The sequence below is a fragment of the Talpa europaea genome (genome assembly GCF_964194135.1).
Source record: "Talpa europaea genome assembly, chromosome: 11".
Taxonomy (NCBI): domain Eukaryota; kingdom Metazoa; phylum Chordata; class Mammalia; order Eulipotyphla; family Talpidae; genus Talpa; species Talpa europaea.
This window is the reverse complement of record NC_140078.1, coordinates 54,787,333-54,812,228: the sequence shown is the minus strand read 5'-3', so window position 1 is coordinate 54,812,228 and position 24,896 is coordinate 54,787,333. Positions and strand designations below refer to the sequence as shown.

Genomic DNA, 24,896 nt, shown 5'->3' with positions numbered 1-24,896 from the left:
CTGAGTAATCAAAAAGCTTTTAAATAGAAAATTGCCAGGTAAGTAAAAAACAGAGAACATGTACCACACATTCTGTTTTAAGCCTTAGTTTTTAGGGGGAGGGAAGACATTAAGGAAGAGTAATACTGTTAAATCCATTTCATCATATTAAATCAGATTAAATTGGTACTGTGGCAAAATATTAATTCAGGTGCCATAAAAATTTGTATATTACTCTACTACACATTTTTACCTATATTACAGGGAGCTATTTATAATCCTTAATACATTTAAAATTTTCATTGAGAAAAGTAGATAATATATGATTTTATTAATAAATAGTGCGAAAGCATCAGTGATAACTGTTTAAACATTAAATTCTTTTAAACATACATGTCTTTTAATGTTGTACATATCGGGCTCTATGGCACTGCAAGTAAACAGATGAAAATATTTCTCATTTCCATGCACAGGTTTTCAGCTAGCTACATCACCATTTACAAATTATTATGGACAAGGTAACCTTTGCAATAATTAATATTCATTTGGATAAATGAATTAAAGGAGTATTAAATCAAGTAGAAGTAGCCCATATTCAATATGCTCTAGATGTCAGGTTGTAATATTTTGTGTTATTTAAAAATTAATGTTATTTTCTTTAAAGGAACACCTTTGTATATGTGGGTGCTCAAATGAAAACTGAGGAATGTATTTTTCCATAACACAAAATGCACACAACAGAGGGTATTTGCCTCCTCCTTTAAAAGAAGCAATAAATTTCCTCATAATCTCTCTCTCCAGGCATCTTTTACCATTTTAACAAAATGTTTACAGTAACCAATCCCCAAAATTCTGTCTTCGAGGGATAGTTATAAAATTAAAAAAGAGTGGCTCATTATATATATATAAAAAAAAGTCAAATCCTAGCAACACTAATACTAAAAATGACACCAATTAAATTTCTCAGCATCCATGAAGTTTATCTGTGTGTTCTATTATGTGTAAATTTATTTTCCTTAAGAAGTAAAATGAAGCTTGAATAGTACAGTCTGTGGTGTAGTGACATCAGCAACTGCCAGTTCCTGTCCATCAACGAGTCCCAATTCTAAAACAGAGAAAGTATAATTAACTTCAGAAAAATTTAGAGTATATAGAATAACACAGATATGGTCTTGATAAACATTAAACTTCACCTTTAATCAAGGAAATAGTACATTTAATTTCTTAGGAGATTTCTGATTTGCTAAAAGAGCAATATTGTCTTTTTTTAAAGATTTAATTAGGATATCATTATTTAAATTTATAATAAGCATTTATTACTTTTACCAAAAAGAAAAGAAAGAAGAAACTGATTAGTAAAAATACCCATTTAAAATACCTTTCAGTGTCTTGGAGAGATTTGGCCTTGTTCGTTCCTCAATAGAGGTTACTGACTAGAAAACAAAATTATTTTAATGTAAAGCACACTGAATGAAAATAAGCTTTTAATGTGATTTTTGTAGGGTAGGAAATATAAAGCCAAATATACTTATCACCTGTAAGTAAAGTGTTCTATTTTTTCCCTCTAACGTGGCTGTGATGGCTGGAGATTTCATCTGCCTAAATATAATGACGAGAACAAAAAGTTAAATATCACTTTTTAGAAAACAATTCTAGTTTTTAGTTTTAAAATCACAAAAATTATTTCTACAACATAACAAAAGTCCAAGACACTTACAGAGAAGCACTATTAGTTAGGTAATCCAAAACTTCCTGTAGTTTAGCTGATGGAGAAAACTGAATATTCTGAGGAAGTTGGCTACAAGCTGGACAGTTTTCCTACAGATACAAAACACAACAAGTATCAGTGGCACATGCACCAATTATAGGTTTTTTTTATAACAATGAAATGAAAATCTATTTTACAATCATGCTACTTACTATGAACACATTTTTATGCTTTAAAAACTGCTTTTCCTAATCTACCATTTTTTTCCCTAAGTTATTTTGCTGTGTAGTATTTATTTCAGGCTAGAATATACAGAACATATTGTGAGAGTTCACGAAGTTCTGGACAAAATGCTTAAGGTGCAGGCAATTTCATTCATAGTTTTAACTAGTAATATGTAAAAATCAAAGTATACATGATTTAAAAAATTTTAATTAGTATATATTACTAACCTTTCTCTCTGCTTCAAATGTATATGTATACAGTCCATCTACGTCACTGAATACCAAGTAGTTATTAAGAGGAATATATGCACTGTAATGAAAAAAATGTTCACCTTTATATATCTGAGCCAGGCCAAAGCACATATTTACATATGTATTAAAAATGAAACCAATTACCTTGTGGCTATTTTGAAAACCTCAGTGGCACACACAGCTGAAGAGGGGAGAAAATAAAGATGTTTTTAACTCAATGAAAATTAGACATTTGAAATTAAGTACTTTTTAAAAGTACTTTGCAACAGTTAAGTACAGTTAGAGCAGAACAGATACATTTATGATTTGTATCGATAAAATAGATTTTAATCTACTGACTAAAAATAAAACATGTATACTTTTACTTCAAATAGAGAAAGTAACAAATGCTTTGTTTTGTATAACATGAAAAGTTTGTCTTCCCCTTCTTCAGAGCAGCCTGTTCTACATCCTTGAAAAAATGACACTAAAATGTCCTCTTCCTGCAGATCACTTTATAATATGACATAATTATGGAAGACAAAATATACATACAAGGTCCAACAGCTTTTTTTGGTCAGCTTAATTATACCACTAACCCAAGAAGGTATTAAATTCCTAAAATACCAGCTCTCTGAGATGAAATAACTGCAGAAATGTCAATTAAGACACTGGATCAAAAACTAAAGGAATCAAACAAAATTAAGTAGTAGCCTTTTTTCCTCACCTGCAATGACTGCATTTGTGGAAGCGACTGCAGGAATGATTCGTTTTACTACCCCTAAAAAAATACATTGATTAAAATATGGTAATTTCATTGAAAAACAGATATTTTAAACAATATGATTATTAAATATCATTTTCTACAACTTGATTTTCCAGGCTTTGAAGTTAGAAAATAGGCTTAAGTTTAACCGTGAAACAATCTTCTTTCATACTGCTATCATTTTGTATTATGTTCAGAATCGTAAAGCAGTAGTAAAAAAGTTACCTCTTCACTAAGCTTCATTTAAAGACAGTAAAAAATGTAATAAAAAATTAACGGTTTGCTTTATTCCACATGCTGTATGAAGATTAAATATTATTGAATTTTCATAACATCCTTAATCTTGTAACTCTGATTTTAATAAGAAAAATGCTGTTGAGGGCCTCCCTTGGTAGCGCAGGCGGTTCAGCGCAGCGCTGTGAAGCTGTCCGCAGCCTCTGTAGCACCACTTAAATCCTGGCCGGCTGGTGAGGGTCCCACATGGTGCTGCAGACCTCTCCTGTCACGCCCGCTGCTCCCCTCAGCAGTGCATTTCGTTAGCTGCCTGTTCTGTTCCCCACTCTGTCTCTAGTGAATCCTCTCACCCTCCCATGCATCTGGCCTGTACCCCGGTTCTTGTATAAATAAATAAATTTAAAAAGTTTTTTTTTTTTTTTTTTTTTAAATAGAGGCATGTTCTATTTATTTATTTATTTTATTTGTTTGTTTGTTTATACATGCACTGGGTATAGTCAGAAGTGAGGGAGGGTGAGAGAATTCACCAGAGCCAGAGCGGGGAGCAGAGCAGGCAGAAGGACCGAAGTACACTGCTGAGGGGAGCAGCGGGCGGCAGGAGAGGTCTGCGCGCCATGTGGGACCCTCCGCGGGTGGCCGGGGAGCAGCCGGGGATCGAACCGGCGCCGCAGAGGCTGCGGGCAGCTTCGCAACCCAGCGCTCAACCGCTGCGCCACCGGGGAGGCCCAATTTAAAAAGTTTTAAAAAAAAATGATGTTGAGAGAATGTAAATTACACTAGAAAATGATGGGTTGGTTATGAACCCAGATCTGTCCTAAAGCACATAGTATTAACTGATACATTTTTCTAAGCTGTATTATACATAGTAAGTAACCCCAGGACTTCAGGTGTAAACAGGTTTCAGAAACTTCAGAAAAAAGGGCAACTATCTAAGAAGACTAAAAAGGAAGGCAGTACAAAAGTTTGGAAGGCTATTTTAAAAAGTTAATTCTGACTATATAATTAACGTATAATTTTAGAGAAGAGGGAGCAGGGAGGGAGGAGACAACCTCATGATAATTAAACTGAAACTCCCCAGTGAATCACTTAGAGAGGATATACTGTAGTTACAGACAGTGAGGAGTATAAGAGATCTTATCCAACAGAAGTATTACCAAAATGATATACTCTCTCCATAAACACCCCCTTCAAAAAAGTTGGACTTCCCTTCCAATTTTGTTTCTGTACCACCAGTCAAGGCCCTAATCATCAGGTTGAAAAGTACATACCAAGCCCTGCTAAAGAGTATGGAAGGATGAATGAAATTACATATTGAAATTAATTTTTGGTTGTTAATCACAATGAACTGAATTCATTTGCTAATTGAAACAATTACTAAATGTGTACTATATGCCATAGAAGTTTCGTTTAATATGCGTTATGTTGGACTATTATTATTTAGTTACTCTGACCAGCTTGGCAACTCAGGGAAATATGGAAGATAGTGTAACAAGGTTTCAGCAGAACATCTGGAAAGGTTTTTCATAACATCCTGTGAAAAAGACAAATATGAAATGTTCAAGAAGCGCAACTCAACAGAATAAGATAAATCTAAAAAGATCTGATGAGAAGCATGACTCAGATGTCTTCAGTTTAGGCTTGCCGAAATTTTTAATTACTTGAAAAAGATATAAAGGATATAATTATCAAGGCAATAGGTGAAATGAACCTGGAAAGAATAAGGATAACTTGGCAGGCATAAAAGTGTGTGTATGTGTGTGTGTGTGTGTGTGTGTGTAAAGATGAGGCGTGCGGAAGGATGGGAGAGAGAAGACATCAATTCTTGAGTATTAAAAAAAAACCAACACCCCGAAAAACCCCTGCCAACTCAATAATAGAAATATAGGGAGTGACTATGTATGTAGAGAAAACTTTCAGATTTTAGTAACCTCAAAGAAAAGCATAGCATCAATATAAACAAAAGCAAACAAAAGCCCTGCTTTCCTCTACTACTGTTTTAATTATCAGAAATCTATTATGAAAAACAAGATCAGCCCAACAATGGTCCATTCCAGCCTAAGCAGTTAGCATGAATAAATGGAATATGGTTAAAGAAAAACAACTTGATGAAGGAAAAAGTCATGCAATATGACAAAGGGTTAAAGAAACTAGGGGTCTTCATGGCAAGGATAAAGATGGGGGGTCTCTGATCATAGTCCTTAATATATTAATGGGCATGAATGACTTAAAAGGGAATGAAAATTATATATGGTATACTTGAGGGCAACCCTCAGATCAAACTAAAGATGGAGATATATGCTCAATTATAGAATTAGCCAATAAATATTCTCCAAATGTGAAGCAGATTGCCCTAGTAGGTGATAAATTCCTCTTCAGTGAAAGATAAAATGAATGGTTCAACTTGGATGACTTGTAAGATTCAATAATTTCATTAAGTTCCTCTTGGCTAAGAAATACTATGGATTCTGCTAATCGCAATTCCCAGCTACCAAATTTGGGGCACGTGGATAGTATTATGTGAAATTACATGTCAACTATTTCCTCTAAAGCAACACTTACCCATAATTATGATCATCCAAAAATCATAATTTGTGACAAGTTACTAACTTACCTTGAGTGAGTCTATATGTAACACCCCTAATATTATATTGCGATGCTCTCTCCAGGGATTTTTGGAAAATCCACTGAATATGATCAGGATCATCTCCATCTAACTGAACCCCTTCTGTTGGGAGGGGGAGGGGGGCAGAGAAAGACATAAATATTAAACAAATCAATATGTTTTAAATGTAATTATCCAAATCAATAATAAAGGTATATTTCACATAAATTCTGAATCATGAAATTAGTTTCATTACCTCCAAAAGGCTGCTCCTTAGGCCACTGCAATATCCTTACATACTCAATACAGTGTTCTGGTAGCCGGGGCATAGATGCAATAGTGCACATGGGAAAATTAACCTAAAACCACAATTAGCCTTTTTTAGTGGACTATAATCAATACTTTAAAATTCAACTTCTAAGTTATGATCTAGTTGCAACAAGTTCTTAAAATTCATCTTAGTCTTTCACTAATATAAACAAAAACACTTTATTCCATAATGATGGTTTTAAATCTAGTTGCATTCTGAGTCATTTAACTTTGGCCAACCTGCCTATAAAAACAGGTTTGCCTTACATTAAGAAGGTATACAAACGTAAGCTATGTTGGGCCATGGGAAGAGCTAAAATATTCCTAAATATGAGTACTTTGTTTACTTGATATTTAGATCTGATTATATAAAATAAACCAAGACAAAAGGAAATACACAAAGTTAAATCAATTCCAGTCAATACTCAACAACATTTACATTTATAAATCAAAATTCTGTCCTTGAAATTAGGGACCCATCTTTAAAAAGATCATTCTTAACACTGGTATCTTTATTTCTATGAAACAATCACAGGTTAAAACCGAACAAAATAGATTATAGCTCTAACCTAATATACAGCTTTGTAATTGAGTGATTTATCGCTACTCTCAAAATAAAAAATACAAAAGAAAACAGAATAATTATCAAAACTGACATTCACTTCATATCCTCCCTCAGAATTTCATATTTTATCTTCTACTTAGGATGATTTTTTAAAAAATTATTAAATTGAAAATCCTAAATATTGAATATTTATTAATTCAACCCAAATTTTATTCCAGAATACTCTATAAACAAATGAAAGTTTATTCTCATTACCTGTGGTGGATACAGTTCCAGTGTGCATTCAATACAAGCAGTCATTCCAGGTAGAATTACTCGGGCATTTCCTTTAAAACCTTCTGTCCCCCCATCTATCAAAGGGACAATGGAGCTTGGATCTAAAACACCATCTTCATAATTTAGAAGGGATATCTAAGAAAATTATTTGAAAGTATTTAAATGTAGAGTGTGTAAGGATTCAATAAAAGGAACATGATATAAAGTAATTCTACAAGGCAACTGCATTACTGAGTACTAATATATCAAATCAAGGAATTATATTATTAGTAATTTATATTGTCACCTGAAAACGACTGGCAAGAAACAATGAAGAATAGCTACCTAACTGAAAATTAATTTTTAAAAAAATCATGGGTCTATATGTAATTCTGACTTTCACTGAGTTAAGAATAGGATTGAGAACTTCAGACAACCACAGCACTAAGTGTTTACCAGCATGCCGTTTATCCATCTTCTGGCTATGATAGAGTCCAGTCCACATACAATTATATGAAATTCTATAAGAATAAAAAGCAAGTTTACTTTTTAAAGGAGCTGTAATACAACATAATTCACACTAAGAAACAAACAAAACCCAACTTTGTATTATACATACATAAACAGTTTCTAATCTTGAGTAATTTTTATTCAAGTTAGCAAAGAAAAATGCTGCCAGCAGTGCCAACTAAGAATTAAAATAGTGGCACTCTCTTTGCAATCAACAACCTTCTTAAGAAGGCAACACTAAGAGAAGAAAGCAACTGAAGTCTTCAAAATAGCTTACAATTAAAAACTTGAATTTACAAAGAACTTACGTCGATAGAAAGTGTCATTAAAATCCTGAATCTTGTTGAAATGTCTGAATTTAAGTAAAGGAACTTAAGTTGCTAAGTTTGTAATTTGCAAAGTGAATTTTAATAGTCATAAAAAGCACATTATAAATATATAAACATCAACAAGCAACTATAAACCAGAGACACACTGGGGGGGGAGGGGCAGGGAGAGGAAGGACTAGAGTCAAAATAAGGGGGGGGGGGTGCAATTGTATGGGGAATATAACCAAAATGAAAATGCATACATTGTGCAAAGATGAAAAATGATGTAAGAATTATATAAAATATTACAAATAAATGTATAAACAAAAATGTCATAATGCTTAAAACAGTGGAATTCAATGAATCTCATGAAAAGACCACCTATTTCCTGACAAAACCTTTTCTCTAATACTACTCTCCTAACCACTTAGTTTCTCTCATCCCTGAACCTTCATGTTGTTATACTTGTCTGTAACACCTTCTACTCTGCTTAATTTTTTTTTAAGATTTATTTATTTATGCATACAAGAACTGTGGTACAGGCCAGAGGCGGGGGTGGGGAGTAAGAAGATTCACCAGAGAGTGGGGCGCTGTACAGGCAAATCTACTGAAATATACTGCTGAGGGGAGCAGTAAGGGAGACAGGAGAGGTCTGCTGTACCATGTGGGTTAGCTCCCTGGCTGGGGATAGAACTTAAGCTGCAGTGGCTGCGGACAGAGTGATAGTGCTGAGACTTAACCCCTTGTGCCACCAGGGAGGCCCTATGCTTAATTTTTATATAAAATCATAAGCCTTGTGAAAGCATAAAGTCAAGAAACAATAAATGTCGGTTTAGTGAAGGAAGCGCATTAGTTTTTATTTAGCCAGAAGAGTTACTGCAAAGCCAAAAAAGGTGTTTACAATAGTTTTTCAGATGCTAATAATTTGTTGCTTTTTTTTTTCCTACTGTAAAATTAGTAATTTTTTAGTAAAATTTCCTTCTCTCTTGTAATTCAGCTGAGTCTTTCTCTGAACACAACAAAACCATATCAGGAGTTTTCACCTGCCTGGAGACTATGGAAAGGGAATCCCACTTAAAATTAGCTGTGGGTGTGAATAAATATAGCACTTAATATATTCTAATTTATTTTGATATTGTTACTTTTTTTAATTTAAATTATCCTAATAGATATGGAGTGATCTCATTGTGGTCATAATATGAATTCCTCTATAGCTAGTGCTGTTATGCATCTTTCTGTGTGCTTTTGCATATTCTTTAGTGAAATGTCCCTTCACATTTCTTATCCATATTATAACTGCACTGTGTTTTTACTATTGAGCTTTGAGAGTTCTCTACATATTCTAGGTAAAAGTCCTTGCAAGTTACTTGCTTCACAATTATTTTTCAGCCTGAAAACCCACAATGGTCAATCTATCTCACCTTTTCCTGTTTCAATGATTTCCCTTATTTCTGCTTACCTTGCAAGATCATCAAGGCTTGACCATTAAACTGTGTAACTATCAATAAAATGAATCTTGGAGCAAAAGCACCCAATCCCAATTTAAAAGGAGACGAAAAGGAGATTTTCCTAAATTGTGAAGTTGTGTTTTTGAGTGCAGGCCCAGAAGAACGTTCACTGTCCTCAATGCAACTTCTTAACTGGCCAGAACAAATGCCATAGAAAAAAAGAACCAAGGTGCCCGGAGATGGCTAAATGGACGTTTTGTTGTGGTTTCTGAATCCCAAACTGAGTTACGCCATGATTCATTCAGCAGCACATAAGCAATAGATTCTGTGAACTTGCATTTTTCTAAACTTTCTTTGTTCATCAATCCCTTAATATTGTCCAAAGTCCCATCCTCAGGAAGACAGAATTGAGCCTTGCCTCCTGCCTTCCTGCCAGTCAACTGGCAGTAAAATTTTCAAAGTCAGTGTAATTATTGGCTTCTATACACATTAGGCAAGACCACTGCTAGGTAACATCTGAGGTAACATGTTCTCGTAACATGTCCTTCCTTCATAGAGCAAAAGTTTTTAACTTTGATAAGGTTCAATTTATCAATTTTTTTTTCTTTTATGGACAAATTTCTGATGTTGTCTAAGGACTCTTCACACCCTGGATCCCAAGGATTTTCTCCTGTTATCCTTCAGAGTTCCAGAGTTTCACATTTTTATCTGTGATTCATTTTGAATCACCACATATAATTTTGAGATTTAAGTCAAGATTCACATTTTTGCCTTGTTTATCTGATAGCTCCATAACAGTTTGTTGAAAAATTAATCTTCTTCCACTGTACTGATATTGTGCCTTTGTCAAATAGCAATTGCCAGACTTGCTAGGGGTTATTTCTGGCTTCTCTATTTTGTTCTACAGATCTGTGTCTCTCTGTGAAAATCCCACAGTCTTGATTACTGTCACTATATAATAAGTATTGAAATTAGACATGTTTCCTCCCATTTTATTCTTTTTCAGAATTGTTTAGAAGAACATTTTTGTGGCTTTCTATATAAATATTTGAATATTATTTGTATCATCAAAAAATTTTGCTATGATTATAGAAATTGGTTACACTTGTATACAATGTTGGAAAGAATGGACATCCTGACTATCCAATTGTTGAACATGGATTATCTCTCCTTTTATTAAGATGCTTGATTTCTTTCATCAACATTTTGTAGTTTTTAGCATACAAATTCCACTTATTTTCTCAGCTTTACACCAAAGTATTTCTCCCCTTTTTTGAGTGGCATAGACAATGTTATATATCCACTGTATTTAAATTTCACTGCTAGTATACAGAAATACATAATTTTTGTATGTTGATTTTATATCCCGTGGGATTTCCATCAGAGTAACCCTAACTCCTAAATTTCTATAAAATACTAAAGTACCCCAGATCTAATGGTACAAAAACCAAGAGTGTGAATATACATTTCTTGTAAAAATAACTTTACTCTGACACACTCCCCATTTGGCAACTTACTCTCTACTACTGTAAGAAGACACAAAGATTAATTGTATTATTCTAGGAATTTGCCATCTGGGCGAGGAGATACGCAATTATAACTAAAATTAAAGACAATAATGCAAAACAAATTATGACACCGGCTACATAAGTTTAATTTAAAAATTAGGGCAAAAAATTTTATATAACCTTAAGGAAAAAACCAGGAGGATATAAAGCAAACTGTTATCAGCAGATCTCTGATCAGCAATAAGCTATTGCTGCTGATCTTCATTTCACCTTGTTTATCTGTATTACTTATGTTAACCATCTCTTAGAGACAAAAACTTGAAAAAATTAGGCTTTTTGTTAAAAGGATACGGAACTACATTGCAATTGGGAATTCTGTCATTTAAAAATTCTGCAGCAACTTCAGCTTTAGGTCTTCCAACATCTTTAGACCTACAGGAAAAATTATATTTGAATTATCATTCATGACATAATTTTAGATGATCCACATAGCTTATTTTCAAACTTAAAAATGTCCACAGTGACTATTCAGTGAATATTTAGAATATTTTTAACAAAGGATTTTTGGTGAATAATCAGTCATTCAGTCCTTCTAATGCTCAAATTCATTATTTATAGGTGGTAAGTATAATTAAGTATTTCCTAAATGAAAATATAAAGTGTTCTTTTTCTTCTAGGTAAAAAATATAATGACATGTTTCCTGGACACTTTTCACTGTGACTTTCTTCCTGGAAATTATTGCAGACCCAGATACTTTCAAGCATATGCCCCAAAACCAAGAACCTCAAGATGTTACTATGCTGGTCACAGCTGAAATACATACAATGTCATTCATTCTAGGGATGGAAGAACTTTAACTTATCTGCTTCTTCCCATGTATGCTGCTGATTAAGTAGTAAATTTTGCATCGCTTAAGAGGACATCCTACTGATGCACTTAAAGAAGGAACAATTCCAAAAGCATTATCTAAAATTGCAAATGACAACAATATTTCGAGAAGCTGAGATTATAAGGCCTCAAAAGGTCACTTCTAGCTAATAACTGTAGCTATAGACAGGAAAGGACATGAATTCTCTCTTGTAATCTCAATACAAATGGCATTTTCTTTCCTGACATTTCCCATTCTCCTCACAAAAATAAATCACTCCTGCATGTATGCACAGTAAGTGTTTCATCACTATCTTTTTCACAACATATTTTTTGTTATATACAAAGGCCTAAGATACCCACTAGCCTATGGACACCTGGAAGAAAGTGACCACATTCGTATCTCTTTATAATCCTTCATATCTGAGAACAGAGTAAACTTTTTAAAGAAATTAAAATAATCAATAGCCTAGAAATTAATTTAAAATTGGAAATTTGAAGAAAAATACTTTTACAGTTCAAGTTTGCCTCCAATAAAAGCAGTGGTCTTTTCTGATTAAAAACTTTTAATCAGGGTCTCCCCTGGTGGCACAGGCAGTTGAGCACTGCGTTGTGAAGCTGTCCGCAGCCTCTGCAGCACCGGATCGGGTTCAATCCCTGCCGGCCGGCAAGGGTCCTACGTGGCGTGGCAGACCTCTCCTGCCCGCCCGCTGCTCCCCTCAGCAGTGCATTTCGTCAGTCTGCCTGTTCTGTTCCCCACTCTGTCTCTGGTGAATCCGCTCACCCTTATATGAATCTGGCCTGTACCCCAGTTCTTGTATAAATAAATAAATCTTAAAAAAAAAACAAAAAACTTCTGATCAGTCTTATTCTGACTTTGTCTTAACTTGTAATAGAGAAGACCCTCATATAAGTCAAGGAACATAATTTCAGTATTGAATTCAACTACTCTGGACAGTTTTTTTATATGTGAAGGGGATAAAGTAAACTTCCAAAATTCTTTTATGTTGTTGATTTTATATGCTTTCATATTATTTCACAAAACAAAATAACTCCTGGGCCTCCCCGGTGGCACAGCGGTTGAACGCTGGGCTGTGAAGCTGCCTGCAGCCAATGCAGTGCCGGTTCGATCCCCAGCCGCAGGGCGAGGGTCCCACATGGCACGCAGACCTCTCCTGACGCCCACTGCTCCCCTCAGCAGTGTACTTCATCGGCCTGCCTGTTCTGCTTCCTGCTCTGGCTCTGGTGAATTATCTCACCCTCCCGCGCTTCTGACTGTACCCAGTGCTTGTATAAATAAATAAATAAATCTTAAAAAAAAAAAAAGTTTAAAAAAGAACAAAAACAAAAAACAAAATAACTCCTAGATGGTTTCTGTGGAAAAGTCTGCAAATTTACCATTCCATGATTAGGGGAATAGATAATTCCCTCCAAAATCTGTACCTTAAATAAAATGACCTTCCACATACATCATCCTTAAAGGACACCATGGCCTAATTACTTAATCTTACCCTGAGGATTCAACAAGGTGATATAGGCAAAGAGCTTGGATAGTGTATATCTTATCACCAATATACAACCAATTCAATGGTATCATTTTTAGGGCATTTTATTTTTATTTATTTATTTATTTTTAAATATTTATTTAGGGCCTCCCCGGTGGCGCAACAGTTGAGCACTGGGTTGCGAAGCTGCCCGCAGCCTCTGCAGCGCCAGTTCGATCCCCGGCTGTTCCCCAGCCACTGGAGGAGGGTCCCACATGGCGCGCAGACCTCTCCTGCCGCCCGCTGCTCCCCTCAGCAGTGTACTTCATTCCTTCTGCCTGCTCTGCTCCCCGCTCTGGCTCTGGTGGGTTCTCTCACCCTCCCATGCTTCTGACTGTACCCAGTGCTTGTATAAATAAATAAATAAATCTTTAAAAAAATTTATTTATTTTTATACAAGAACCGGGGTACAGGCTAGATACGCGGGAGGGTGAGAGGATTCACCAGAGAGAGAGAGAGAGTAGGGGAACAGAACAGGCAGACCGAAACACACTACTGAGGGGAGCAGGGGGCGAGACAGGAGAGGTCTGCTATGCCATGTGGGTATCTCTGTAGCCAGCAGGATCGAACCAGCACTGTAGAGGCTGTGGACAGCTTCACAGCGCTGCGCTCAACCTCCTGCGCCACCAGGGAGGCCCTTTAGGGCATTTTTTTTTTTAAAGATTGATTTATTTATATAAGCACTGAGTACAGTTAGAAGCGTGGAAGAGTGAGAGAATTTACCAGAGTCAGAGCGGGGAGCAGAGCAGGAAGACTGACGAAGTACACTGCTGAGGGGAGCAGTGGGCGGCAGGAGAGGTCTGCGCGCCACGTGGGACCCTTGCCCAGGGATCAAACCGGCCAGCGCTCAACCTCTGCGCCACCAGGGGAGGCCCCCTTTAGGGCATTTTAAAAAATAAAACTTGAAAGTTAAATGTAGAGCTTACATTGCAATGACAACACTTCCTTAACTTAGTTTTACCCATCTCTCAATTTCTTTAAGATCTTCTACAAGACAGAGTTCTATCTCCAAATTTAATTTTATCTTTTCTACTAAGGTAACCTTAGCCTACATACGTAGGACTATTTGAGTTATATCACTATCTTACTCACTAGAGAGAGGGAAATAAAAAAAAAGGCCCATATCTCTCCATGTCAATAATTCCTGGATTAATACTTTCATATAAGTCACTCAAAACCTTACAAGCTAAATTAAAATTCACTAATGAACTTTTCACCAAATCTCTTATATGGTCTACTTCAAGCTTTTTAAAGTCACTTAAACATTCCTTGATGTTTTCTGTCTTTCATGTATTGCCATGGTTATTATTCCTCTTAGTTCTATTTCAATAGCTCCCAGGTTTACTCTCCTTAACTCTCCATTTGCTTTCCCCCCCTCTAAGAAAAGTTTACACTCATCACCACATTACTGTCCCAGGATCACCACTTAAATACTGTCTCAGGAGCCTGCACCAATACATCTCACTAGGGCTCAATAATCCAGCTATTATTTTCTTATGAAATCACCAGGAGGAAAAAAGCTGCATGCTGGAGCACAAAAGCAAATAAATGATTTGGAAATTTCTTAAAAAACAAAGCAGAACTACTTTCACTTAAATGCCCCAAATTTCCTTGTAAAATTTCACATAAAATGGGAGTGGTTATTACTTTTTTTGAATATATAAAATTAATGTTATCCTTTCAGTAGTTTTTAAAAATTACTACCTGCAGCATTCTCAAGTTTAGCAATCATCAGATTTAAGGGGGAAAAAACTTAGATATTAAAACTTACCTAAATAAAAACTGTCTATTGAGATTAGAAACATCTATAGTATCCATGTCTATGACATGAATCTGTCTGAAACCAGACAATGCCTGTAGAAACAAACAAAAAACAATTAAGCAGAAATTTCCTCACATTTGAAATTTTAAGATTTGTTTTCAAGGTAGTCCTAAATCTACAAATTTTTAATAATAAACTCTGTATAATCTATTCAATGATTAAACCATCTTATAAGGTACATAAAACTCAGGGCTCCTGCAAAGATGAAAAATCTTTAACTATTCAGTTTTAAACAGTCTATAACCAAAAGAGAACAACCCAAAATTTCTACAGTTTTGCATTTTCATAAACACATCTCAATACTTGTGGCTTTGCTATTACAAGATACTTTCATTTTACTAATATTTAATTTACTTTAATTTTACTATGAACAGTTTTTGCTATTATGTTTGCAAAATATTATTAAAAGCAATTCCTACAAGCTTTATCTCAGTTTACATGACATTAAGCATGCCACAATTCAGAAGTAAACTATTAAAGAGAACTATATTATAAATACACACGTACACTGAATATACAAAAGAACTATTAAAAGTACTGAGTCAAGAACAAGCAGTCAAAAAAGCTAGAGAAAAGCAAAATACTGTTGTGTTTCAATGACAATGCCACACATTCTAAGAGCAAAACCACTATTCAAATTTATCAGCAGAATTAAGTCTCCATAATATGCTTTTCTGGTCTGGATCCATTTATTTAAGTGATTACATTAAATCACTTGTTAATAATTTCCCCATTTTTCTGTCCCAATTTACAACAACTCTTATAAGAGTTGTCCATACTTGTTCTCTCAAACTGCTCTCTTGACCTTACTCTGTTTTTTGTTTTACCTTTAAAAGGACAGGTTTATTAGCAAAAGGAGTTAGCTAAAGAACTAGGCACTTACATAGTCACAGAGGGGCAGGAAAGCTATTTTGCAAAGTGAAAAGGTTTGTGGAAAGAAATACCTGGGTAGTCACAGGTAGGCAGGAGAGCTTTCTTGAGCTTACTCTGAAAAAGCTTTTGCTCCCACCTCTCCACCAAAACTGCACTTGTCAATGTCACCAGTGATCTCCATGTTATTACCTCCAGTGATCAATTCTCACACCCTCTGACCTTACCTGTCTGAAGTACTTGGCAGGGTATGGATCAATTCCTTAAACATGTTCCCTTGGTCAGCACGTGCTTGAAAACTGGAATGCTTTTTTAAAATTAGTTTCTAGTTCACCACTCAGGAGTTTTCCTCCCACCTAACTAGAGAGAATTTGGACTATCCTTTCATTAGTTCTGGTGAACTCAGATAATCACATTAGATAAACAACATCTAAAAGACATAGTAATTTTCAAAACCAAACTCAATCATCCTAATTTGCTAACATAACCAAATATACTCATTTCCCATTCTTTCATTTCCAGTTAATGTTAACTCCATCTTTCCAGAGATCAGGGCTAAAACTTTGCTATGTCATCCTTAATGCCTTTCTTTCTCTCATGCACCACAAACCTGTTGCATGAGCTAAACCTGTTGACTTCATCTTTAAAACATTCATAATCTGACCTCCTCTTTCCACCTCCAAGTCTACCACCATGTTCCAGGTAACTATCACTTCCTGCCTCAATGATTGTAACAAACTTCTAACTAATCTCTGAGCTCCCTCCTGTTTTTCCTTTGATCCAGTCAGATCAAGTTAATTTGATCTGCTTAAATCTCTCCAAAGACTTCCTAATTCAGTAAAACTCAAATTTCTTACAACAGCCTTCAAAATCTTTTGTGATATTTACTGCAAGGCCCTATGTCTCTTATTATATCTCTGATAGCATACTGAAAAATGCTTCCTCTTATCCACTTCTGCTTTAGCTATAACACCCCCCTTGCTGTACTGGAATATATACGCCACGCTCCTACTTCACAACTTCTGCATTTGCACAGTCTACTGTCAGAAATATTCTTGCTCCTCTTGGCTCAAAGAGCACCTACCTTTTTGTAAGCCCTTCCCCTTCCTACCAGGCTACCTATTTTCTATCCTTCCTTTCTCCATAGCATTTATTACCACCTAATATAAGGTGTATTTGACTTGTTTTTTCCCATCACTAAAATATCAGTCAAAAAAAAAAACAACACCACCTATCAATATTGTTCAATGCTTATTTTTAGCATCTAAAACAGTACATAGCTTATGGGGAAGGAGGGTCAATAAATATTTAATCAATATTAATGCCATATACTTTTTCTTAGAAAGAGCATTTGGGGGTATTACAATTAAAAAACATGCATACCTCTATGTACTTATGTCTGAAATAAGCAAAGTAAGTGGTAAAACTGAAAACCCTGAGTTTCCTTCTTTTTTCTAGGAGGTTATTACAATGCAATAAATACCAAGGCTACTCCTAAAGTTGCTAAATGACTAATCCTCAGCTCTAATCTCCAATTACATTTAAAATTAGTATATAACACATTTGCAAATAACAATTTCCTAAATGGAAAGAGTTAAGAATTAGGAGATTTGTGTATAAAATGCCTACCAAAACCACTATCCATTCTCCAAAAATCCTTCCTTTCTAGAATTCTTTGGTTTATGTACTAAATGAGTATTTATGGCTGATAAAGTACTGTCATTTTGGCACCCCATCAAAGTAAACTGTACATATTGCTATTGTTTTATGTGAAACTTGTCTCCCCAATGAAACTTCAAATTTATTAAGTATAGAGACCATGAATAGCTGCTACAATCCCTCGAAGAATCCATCACAGGTGATGAAGCAGTTTTGTAGGTTTTGTAGTTTCATTAGGAGTAAGATTAGTGTTCCCTAGCAGAATTAATGTGGTTTTTTATATTTAAATTATAGCCTCATGGCCAACTTTTTAGGTCCTTTAATTGGTTGTTACCTGCTTCATTTTCAAGTAAGTCTACTCTAGCATTTCCACTTTTTATATACCAAGGAGTACGATACCTGGAAGATAACGTCTCTAAATCAATCCTCCCCCTATCCATTTTTGTCAAATAAACTGACAAAGACTTATACAAAGCTACTCTGTGGTAACCAGAAGCCAATGAAAACAACTAATTAAATCACAAGTTAAGGATATCCAAGCAGTATATGAATATATTTCACCAAATAGGAACCTTGCTTAAAATGATATTCATTAAAAACAAACTGACCAAAAGGGGAAAAAAAGAAAAAAAAAGAGGTTTAGCATTCCCAAATTTCATCAATCTACTACTATAAGGTCCTCAAAAATTACTATCTGGTTAATGACCTAACAGTTCAGTGAAAAGAACACCCTAAGAATCAATGTCCTACATTAGATTCCAGGCACATCATTACAATCCAGAAAAACTTGAGCAAGTTATAATATAATTTTAAAACTTAGTGTCTCCTTCTATATGAAAATACCTTATCCATCTAACAAGATGATTTTCAGGAGCAAAAGAAATAATAAATTCTTTAAAATTACATGTTAAAATATGAAATGCTAGTTTTTATAACTTACATCATTGAAACTAATGAGTGTTCTGCAAGAGGAAGCAGATTTGTTTGCTTAAAGAGCAGAGAAGAAAACAATTTCTAGTAACTTTATAGCTGAGAACATTAGAGTTTTAGAAGTCCCAAAGGTTATCTAACATTTTAATTACTGTCTGAAATATGTCATGCTAAAGTTAGCTAACAAAGGCTCAAGTAGCAAGGTCAACAGGCAAAATAAAAAAATTTATGACATAAAAGGGAAAATGGTTAATTATCACAAAGAAGAAAAAAATACATATTTTATATATAATTACCAGATTTTTCAGGAGCTCACATCCTAAGCCGCCAGCTCCAATCACTAGAACTTTACATGTATCTAACAAAAACTGAAGAGACTGTAAAGAATGAAAAGGCATATTAAAACTGGTTGACAAAACCCCAAAGTAACATCAATAAAGTAATAAGAGCCATAAAACAGTTTTTGATGTTTCCATGAAAAATTCAATTTGGGATAAAGAGTACTTGGTATTTAATAAATTATTTCAAATTTAAGAACAAGGTAGAACCAGAAGTTCTATAACCCTAATTATTTATAATTTTTAATTTTTTAAATTAATTTTTATTGTACAAATTGCAAGGTTATTTGTAACAAGAAAAACTATGCCGGGCCTCCCCGGTGGCGCAGCGCTTGAGCGCTGGGCTGCGAAGCTACCAGCAGCCTCTGCAGCACCGGTTCGATCCCTGGCCACAGCGCCAGTTCGATCCCCAGCAGCAGGGCAAGGGTCCCACATGGCGCGCAGACCTCTCCTGCCGCCCGCTGCTCCCCTCAGCAGTGTACTTCGGTCCTTCTGCCTGTTCTGCTCCCGGCTTTGGCTCTGATGAATTCTCTCACCCTCCCGTGCTTCTGACTGTACCCAGTGTTTGTATAAATAAATAAATAAATCTTTAAAAAAAAAAAAAGAAAAACTATGCCAAGTTAAACATTTTTTTTTCTTTAAAAGGGGAAAGTAGCAAATTCAATTATTTAACTGATTTCCTAAAAAAAAAAAAAAAAGTGCAAAACACCTTTAGAACAGAGGATCAAGTACTATACAAGGTATTCAAAGGTCTATATAAAATAAAAGTAGTTGTAACAGTAACAACTACTTTTGAATATAATGACTCAGACTTCCAAATCATTAGATCACAATAAGGAAAAAACTGATAAAACTCTTAGAAAATTACATATCAGCAGAAATATAATTTGAAACAATCATTCAACAGGAGCATCTTAAATTACCAGGGGAAAAAAATCAGAAGTATAAGAAAATAAGGTAAAATTTATTCAAAGAATGGCAGAGTTAATTCTGTCCAAGATTCAAAAGAAAGGTTACTCAGATGAGACACTGGGTCAAACCCAAGAGCATGCATTTTAGAAGCAGCACGGTGTTTCTATTTCAAAACAACATCTCTTTATAAACACAAAGGTCATAAAATTTACTATAAAGAATACTTTTTCTGACTTTGTAGTGAAAAACAAGTTGTATCTAATTTAACATTTGCTTTAAGTCAGACACTATTAATGTAAAATTCTATTATACAGTAATCACATAACTTAAACACGCAATTATATTGGATTTAAATTACTTGTTTCAACTAAATTTCAAAAATTAAGCACATCTATATTCCTATCAAAATTAATTTCTCAAAGCAAGACTAAAAAGTATTGTCAGAAGTAATTTTAAACTGGAATTTAAAGTGAAGTATGACTAAGAGTTTTAAATGAGGTTATAAAGTTTATGTGCCCTTGAAAAAATCTGTATTATATGAAAAATGTAAAAAAAGACTCATATTGAACATTTAAATAAAATCAATTGCAAATATTCAATTTAGCATTTCAAGATAACTTATACAATTTTATTAGTATTTTTATTATAAGAGCAAATTAAAAGGAAGCATTTTATTATTTTTGAAACATATAACTAAACTATTAGAAGATTTATTTAAAAATAAATGTTTCTCACTTCAGTGCTCGGTTCGAAATCAGGGTGTGTGAAGGGTCCAGATCGCTCGAGGAACTTCTTTACATGGTTCCAGCGACCTTCCCAGTCTCCAGTGTCCCCACACCCACCATCAACAGCCATTCTGCACAGAACACAGTAAATTCAGCTGCAAAGATCAGTATGAAAAAGCCACACTTACAAACATTAGGGGTTTCCCCAAATGAAAAGGTAATCACACCAAACCTGCTCAAATAAAAGGGAACAGTCAATGTGGTTTTCTTATGCTTTCATTTTCCCTTGGTGGCTATTATTATACGATTTAAAGCTAAGAACTGCACATTTGATTAAATATATCAGTCTACTTGTTTGGAATTCCTAAAGCAACCCAAGAAAAACTTGGGACAGCGGTCAATTAATGAGAAGTGGGCTTTTCTACACCTGGAAATTACAAAAGATCACTCTAAAGTCCAACCTGTTCCTTCAACACACTTGGATCAGGAAACATCAGTTACCAAAAACCCCCCCACAAAACTTCACTTTCAGAATTGTGAGGCTTCAAATCTAATACAACTCATGTTATTTCCATATTTGAAAAACAGGATTTGCGTATTTTTGATGAAAGGAACTTTCACGTATTCTTTTCCGAATGAGGTCCCAATTTTCAAAAAGAACTTCAAAACTATGAAGTGTTTTTTGTTGCAAATAAACAACACAAAGTTTTAGGTTCTAATTATGCCACAAATAGGCATTAACATCTGGAGACCCTAAGAACAATGAATAAGAAGGGACTCCTTAAACTGTATTTTCTTATTCACTGAGGGCAATATTCATATTTGGTTGTGCTTACTTTTAACTTTCAAGTTTCCTATAACCTCACAATTTCTACCTTCGAGTATATTAGTAACACCTAATTTTGTACAAAAAAGGATCAAGAAGTATTAGCAAAGCAAGCAATAAAAACAAGATAAATTTTGATGTCACAACTGGATTTGGTTCCACAATTAACAGCATTGTGACCTTGAGAAGATTACAGGCATAAACCTCATCTGTAGGCTGTTCATAGCTACTTGAGGTCAAAATGAGGATATAGAGATAATCCAGAGAGGCCCTAGCATGTTACTCGGCATATACTAAGCATTCAAATTTTAACTATCATTTTAAGCAAAAGTGAAAAGGAAATGAAAAGTTGGGAAGGAATGTGAAATTTATGCTGTCTTTCTAGTTCTCTTGCAATATAACTTTCTGAGGGATGCCTACACACTCTAAAGTACTGTTCCTGGGAATTGGCACAGAAATTACTAACTCACCACACCCACTGCAGGAGTACCCCCGCCCCAGTAGGGAGGAAGAAAAATATGTGGCGTTGGCATGGTTATAAAACATTTAGTTTAAACCTGTTTCACCAGCACAAAACTAAGCATCTGATAAGAAGTAGGATGTGTAGAAAAGAGGAAAAATAAGCTCTTTGGAGTCAACTCTCTGCTTTAAGAGCCAATTACTTTGATTTGAGTGCTTAGTACAACACCTGATATACAGTTCCCATAAAATATCTGCAATTAATACTACTGTCTCAGTGTTTATGAAAGACCAAAAATAGGCTAATCTCCGTTTCGTGCTTAACATGTCTTTTCACAAGACTGCAGCTCTAACAATTTGGGATAGAGGAAGGAGGGCTCAGGGTCCTTCCGCAAGACCTTTGGCTCAAGCACCCTGGCCGGCCCCTGCAAAAATCTGCTGCGGTGCACCCGGGCCCGGAGCCCGCCCGAGGGAGAGAGGGCAGGAGCCGCCCGCCCGGCACCTGGGGCTGCGGGACGGGGGACCGGGGATGAGGCCGCGCGGCCTGCGCTCCGACTGCCCCCCTCCCACCCCCCCGGTCCCGCTGCGGCTGGTCCCCTAGGCCTGGGGTCGGGGGAGGCGGGGGTCCCCGGAGAGGGCCCCGGCCTCCCGGCAGCACTAACTTCTCAGCCAGCAGCTCCTCTATTCTCCTTCTTTTCTTCTCCCTAAAAGAAAGAGAGAATAAAAGAAGGGTCAGCATCACGCTACACACTGGGCGCCGCGAGGAGATGGGGGGCGAGGGGACGGGGCGGGGGTCGGGGGAACCCCGGGTGGCGGCGGCGACCGCCCACCGCCACGCTCTCTCACAGCCCAGCCCGGACCCGCGCGCCTGCAGAGCCCGGGTACTTACGGCTCCTCACCATCCGCCATATTGTTCTCCGCCTCCTCCCAGGTGCCCCCACGGCGGGCGGAGCCGGAGGGGCGGGGCCGGAGGGGCCTGAGGGGCGGGGCCGGAGGGCGGGGCGGGGCCGGAGGGCGGGGCGGGCGGGGCCGGAGGGGCGGGGCCGACTTGGCTGAGGCTCTTCAGGGCATTACACCTTTCCTTGATTATAATCGTATAAATGTAATTATATATAGAATTATCTTGATTAATACACTTATTTAGATAAATCACATCCAGTGTATAGTGGTGTTATGCTGAATGCAAATACAGCTATAATACATTATTTTTATACAATGTGTGTGTTAGTGGTTATATAAAATGACATGTTCTAGGAAAAATCTCCTGGAAAAGCTTAATATGCCAAAACTTCCCTCTGCGGAAAAACATGAGAGAATTCTCACTTTCTAATTTTCACAACTGATCCAACATCTTTGCATAAAGATACAAACTTTAAGAATAATTTTCTGAATCAGTTTATATAGGTGCTATGGAGAGATTATTGTTTTCTTTCCTTGTGAATATTAAGATTAGTATTTTATTTTATTTTTATCTATAGCAATTTTTTATTTATATATCTGACATCATTGTTTTAATTTTTAATGACACATTTATCTGTTGTGTCAGATAAGAAATTCAGTGGAAATAGAACCATTAATAAATTGAAAAAACATTCTTTTATGGGGAAAAGCATGTAGATTAAAAGTATAAAGAAAATTGCAAAATTCAAACAATAGTTTGGAACAACCATAATCTCATCACCTAAAGACAAATGGTGATAGAATTTTGAACTATTTTCTTTCAGAGTTGGATAAGTGTGTGTTTGTGTGTATGTGTGTGTGTGAGCGTGCATGTGCATACACACAATTGGATGGCTAAATACAAAAAAATCATGCTTTACGTGTACATATCCATATATAATATAATATATATATATCCATGAGGGATACATATATCCTTTCTTAGAGCGGAACAAGAATGAGATTTAGAGTTAGAGTGAACGGTTTAAATCTTTAACTCTCCACTTACTGACTATAAGACTGTGGGCACTTCCGTGTCTTTATTTGTAAATTGGGGGTAATGGTAACACCTGTAACACTGACAACGAAGTGAAATCCATAATGGCTCTTAAAGTAATATTTCTGATCAGCCACATCAGCATCATTTGGGGAGGTGTTATAAACGTTCAGCCCCATGCCTGGCCTTCTGCAAAGCCTTGATGATTCTGTGTAAAATGAAGTTTGAGAACCACTAAAATGGACTATGAAGCCTGATGAATACTTAGTAAATACAGGTGTTACTAATTGTAATATTTAATCTCTTTTTGTATTTTTTTTTCATCCCTTAGTCAGGTTCAGTTCAGTAGCACTCGAGGAGCTGAAAGTCATTGTTGGGCAGAAAAGGGGGGTTGGTGGGTGGGATTTGAAGTTCACAGTCCCCATTCCTGGCAGGACATACCAGCCTTTCTCCAGGTCACATGTTTCGGATTACTTTCATTTCAAATAGATATATCAGAAATTATTACACTATTTGCTATAACAGATACAGACAAACGTTCAGGGTTGTCCTATGTAGAAGCACAAGTCTGGGTATAAGAGCCCCCTACAGCTAATCTAGCCCCCTGGAGGAAGAGTGACAAAAAGCTGCTACTACTACTATTTCAAATAGTGTCTGAGATAAAGCAAGGATTCCATATGCAGTCATGTTTATTTGAAATGCTTCATAACAAAGGTGAAAATATGTAGAGGAGGAAAAAAATCTGCCATAAGAGAAGCATGGAGAGAAAAGGGGAGAAAGGAATTATGCCATATGAAGTAATATCTGCCTTTAAAAAAAAAAAAAACCTTTGGAGTTTTAAGCAAATAAGTAAAAATAGGCTGAACAAATGTTTATTAGATTTTAATCGCCTATGATCAATAGTCATCATATTGTTACTAACACACATTTGACAGCTTATGGTCATATAGTATTGAGCAACAGGAAGGTCAAAGTTCTTAGTCATAGCTCTCTAATGCTCACTGATCTCTCCAACAGCTGTGGGTTCCTACTGGGGCTCCCACGCTGGTCTTGACCAAGGTCATTTACTCTGCCTACCCACAATGCTGCTTCTTGAAATTCTTGAGCCCAGGCGAATTATTCCACACCCTCTGACTTCCTGTAACTGAGCACCAAGGCCTGGCACATCTCTAGTGAGCGTCTCAATTTCATTTATTTATTTATTTATCTATTTAGTTATTTGAATTAAATGCTAGATATTTATTTTCTCACAGTTCTGGTCGGAGACTGAAAATGCAAGGTCCAGGTGTTGGTCCTCTCTTCTGAGGACAGTAAGGGAAGGAGATGATCCAGGTCTCTTTCTTTGGCTTGTTGGCTATCT

The 24,896-nt window shown here is 35.9% G+C and overlaps 1 protein-coding gene across 3 annotated transcripts; it reads right to left on the bottom strand.

Moving 5' to 3' along the window:
• Positions 1-995: 995 nt before the first annotated feature.
• UBA3 (ubiquitin like modifier activating enzyme 3) lies at positions 996-22,542 on the bottom strand (the record flags this gene model as incomplete). Of its 3 annotated transcripts, XM_084246721.1 has the most annotated exons (18): positions 996-1,084; positions 1,358-1,412; positions 1,515-1,578; positions 1,697-1,797; positions 2,140-2,221; positions 2,308-2,344; positions 2,870-2,923; positions 5,754-5,867; positions 6,001-6,103; positions 6,874-7,029; positions 7,330-7,394; positions 7,692-7,735; positions 10,999-11,079; positions 14,831-14,913; positions 18,637-18,717; positions 20,326-20,446; positions 22,263-22,304; positions 22,490-22,542. In XM_084246721.1, the coding sequence occupies 18 exons, from the start codon at positions 22,507-22,509 to the stop codon at positions 996-998; spliced, it is 1,392 nt and encodes a 463-aa protein (XP_084102847.1). The 3 variants fall into 3 exon arrangements, with proteins under 3 accessions (XP_084102847.1, XP_084102845.1, XP_084102846.1); XM_084246719.1 differs by lacking the exon at positions 22,263-22,304 and having other exon boundaries at positions 22,490-22,509; XM_084246720.1 differs by lacking the exons at positions 18,637-18,717; positions 22,263-22,304 and having other exon boundaries at positions 22,490-22,509.
• Positions 22,543-24,896: the final 2,354 nt, after the last annotated feature.